The sequence below is a fragment of the Microtus oregoni genome, unplaced genomic scaffold (genome assembly GCF_018167655.1).
Source record: "Microtus oregoni isolate MIOR12 unplaced genomic scaffold, Mior012 000056F_ref0000123, whole genome shotgun sequence".
Taxonomy (NCBI): Eukaryota; Metazoa; Chordata; class Mammalia; order Rodentia; family Cricetidae; genus Microtus; species Microtus oregoni.
The window spans coordinates 933143-936058 of record NW_024543832.1 but is presented as its reverse complement, the minus strand read 5'-3'; the positions used below and the strand labels follow the sequence as shown (position 1 = coordinate 936058).

The window sequence follows — 2916 nt, the reverse complement described above, 5'->3', positions numbered from 1 at the left end:
TATACCTAGTTCCCCAATATAGTATAAGAAATGTGCATGTATTCCTAAGATATTCCTTTCCAAATTATTGTAACCATAATTAAAATATCAAACAAACCCAAGATGAAATATACTAAGCATCATGTCTGAAAATTGTTTTGATAACCCTGAAGCAATAAAAAACACAGGGAACATTCTACTCATACTGCATATGAAGATCAGGGCTTTCATAGGATGGCTGTCTCATTAAATTGAAGAGCAATTTCTACAACTGCAACTCATGGTAAAAAGTGAAAAGACAATTCATAAGGAAATAATGCAGACAAATTGTAATTTCTCTAATGCCAAGTTAGACAGACATTTCCTGAGTCTTGACTGACCATGTTGGTTCCAGCTCTGCACTTCCCTTCCCTGTTGATTTGCATTAACATGACATAGGAAAAGACACTAGAAACTCTTGTTATCTCTGCCTTGACTATCATTCAAGTCACAGGGTTCCCCAATTTCATATCTGACTTCCAGTGCACTTCTTGTCATCACTTAAAGTTCTTCAGTGACCATAACCCTCAAACCTGGTTGTATGCTGTTGCTTTTTGTGAAGTGTTATTAGTAGCTGTGCATCCCATAACTTACCAAAGCAACAATCATATTTAGGAACCTGTGATTGACTACAAGCTGAGGAGAGTGACAGAGAAAGATATAAAAATTCAAGGATAAACTTACATAAATTAAGAGAAATGAAATCTAGTATTCAGTTAGGATGTTCCTAAGTGAGAATGTGAAATCTGAGCCTAACATGGGACCCAAATTAGTCCCACAAATTTCCTTACAGATAAACATGTGAAATCACATGTATGAAATGTGTGTGGGCTGCTTCCTCACAAGGTATTTCCTGAGAAGTTATAAGAATGAGACAACTCCACAGACACCAAGAGAAATAATTTAAGTAGTTCCTTAAACAGGATTTCCGATCTCCAATATACCAATACAATTTAAATTCTCTACTGGAAAATATGAAGATGCAAAGGTACATAAATCCATTGAGAATCTCGTGTCCTCCTCTGCTTTCACAAAATGCATGTAGACCTAGTTAATGTAAACACTTTCATGTTTTGCTTCTCAGGCCTGTACAGTATGACTCTTAATATTTCCTGTTTCTCCGGAATTGGAAATCCAGAGAGCATCAAGGCAATGTTACTGAGGTTCAATATTCAGTACCTCCAAACAGCATAAAGCAAATCTTAGTTTGCTGGAAGAGAAATTGAAAACATTGCCTGTGCTTCCTTTTATGCTCTCTGGGACCTCCCCCAATGCAAAACAGTCCTCAAGCTCAGGATGAAATCCAAGGCCAATCTGAGAGGCGCCATCTCCTTCTGACTAGAGCCTCCAACACAGCATGGCTGTCCTGGGGCTGCTCCTCTGCCTGGTGACATTTCCAAGCTGTAAGTGCTTCAGGGTTTCAGGAAAGGGACCCAGGTTTTTCATCTATGTGTTATATGACTGATGGTGTTTTTGCTTGTCCCTAGATTCCCTGTCCCAGATACAGCTGAAGGAGTCAGGACCTGGCCTGGTGCAGCCATCACAGACCCTGTCGCTCACCTGCACTGTCTCTGGATTCTCAATAACCAGCAATGGTGTAAACTGGGTCCGCCAGCCTCCAGGAAAGGGTCTGGAGTGGATGGGAGCAATATGGAGTGGTGGAGGTACAGATTATAATTCAGCTCTTCAGTCCCGAATTACCATCACCAGGGACACTTCCAAGAACCAAGTTTTCTTAAAACTGAACAGTCTGCAAACTGAGGACACAGCCATGTATTACTGTGCCAGAGACACAGTGAGAGAACTCCAGTGTGAGCCTGCACAAAAACCTCCATATGGAGACACTCACGACCAGCAGGGGGCGATGGGGACCAACAGAGTCTCCCTAGACCAGCATGTGGCTGCTTAACAAGATAAGAAGTTCTAGACTATTCTGGATAAGAATATGCTTCAGCATTAGAATCTGTGTTTTCCTCTTCCAAACACGTATTAAAAAATACTCTAGAGGTTTCTCTTCACTGTCGTAGTTTAATAAACTTCCTATTTTTTTCAAATACTATAACAAATAGCTTATCCCACAAGTCCTGTAAGATAACAATCTGCTCCTTGTTATAGATAGAATAACATATAACTTTACATGTTTTACAGACACACATTTATACATACATATTCGCACATTTTCTTACATATGTAGATATTTTAAAGGAGTCAGCAGTAATGACACTTGTTGATGTTAGGTTCAGTTATAAGCTAGAGAACTTTAAAAGAGCTGCAATTTGTCCTCTTTGTTTTTGCAACTGTGATAGAGAAACCACAGCTTCCCTAATTTAAAGTCATTTTCCCACAACACAATGGAAACTGAAATAGCCGTATTTTCCTTCTACACCAAGAAGGTCTCATAAAAGGATAGAACTGATTATTGCTTTTCACAGATCCCATATCATGCATTTGCATCATGGTAAAAATCAGTTTTGCCATCAGACTTATAAGCAGTTGTTTCTCAGGCTAAACAAATAGTTATTGTTTCAGAGTCTGTCTAACTTTAATACTGATTTTCTTCATATAAGGACAGGATGTGTTCTTATTAATTTTGGTCAACTTCAATATAACTTATTATTTGGGATAACCCTTCCCAACTAGCTGATTAATGTTCTCACTCTACACTTTTCAAACTATGATCAGACTTCCCTAGTTTTACTTTACCTACAATGAGCTTCTTAAGTTGCACAGATTAAGTGGTCATTTTGTCCCCTTGATGCCTGACTGTTCGGATACAAGGCCCTCCATGTTCATGCAGATTGGTTTGATATTTCTACTGTTGAGAACTGAGCTGCAGCAAACATAAAAGGGAAGGTGGCCACTGATCATCTGTGCACTCGGGAAGCAGCTCAGAGGTTC

The 2916-nt window shown here is 39.2% G+C and overlaps 1 gene segment (V, D, J or C); it reads left to right on the top strand.

The window, feature by feature from the left end:
* The first annotated feature begins 1375 nt into the window (after positions 1–1375).
* Positions 1376–1927, top strand: LOC121438470. The segment is given in 2 exon segments: positions 1376–1421; positions 1506–1927. Coding segments are annotated over 2 exon segments (468 nt in total).
* Positions 1928–2916: the final 989 nt, after the last annotated feature.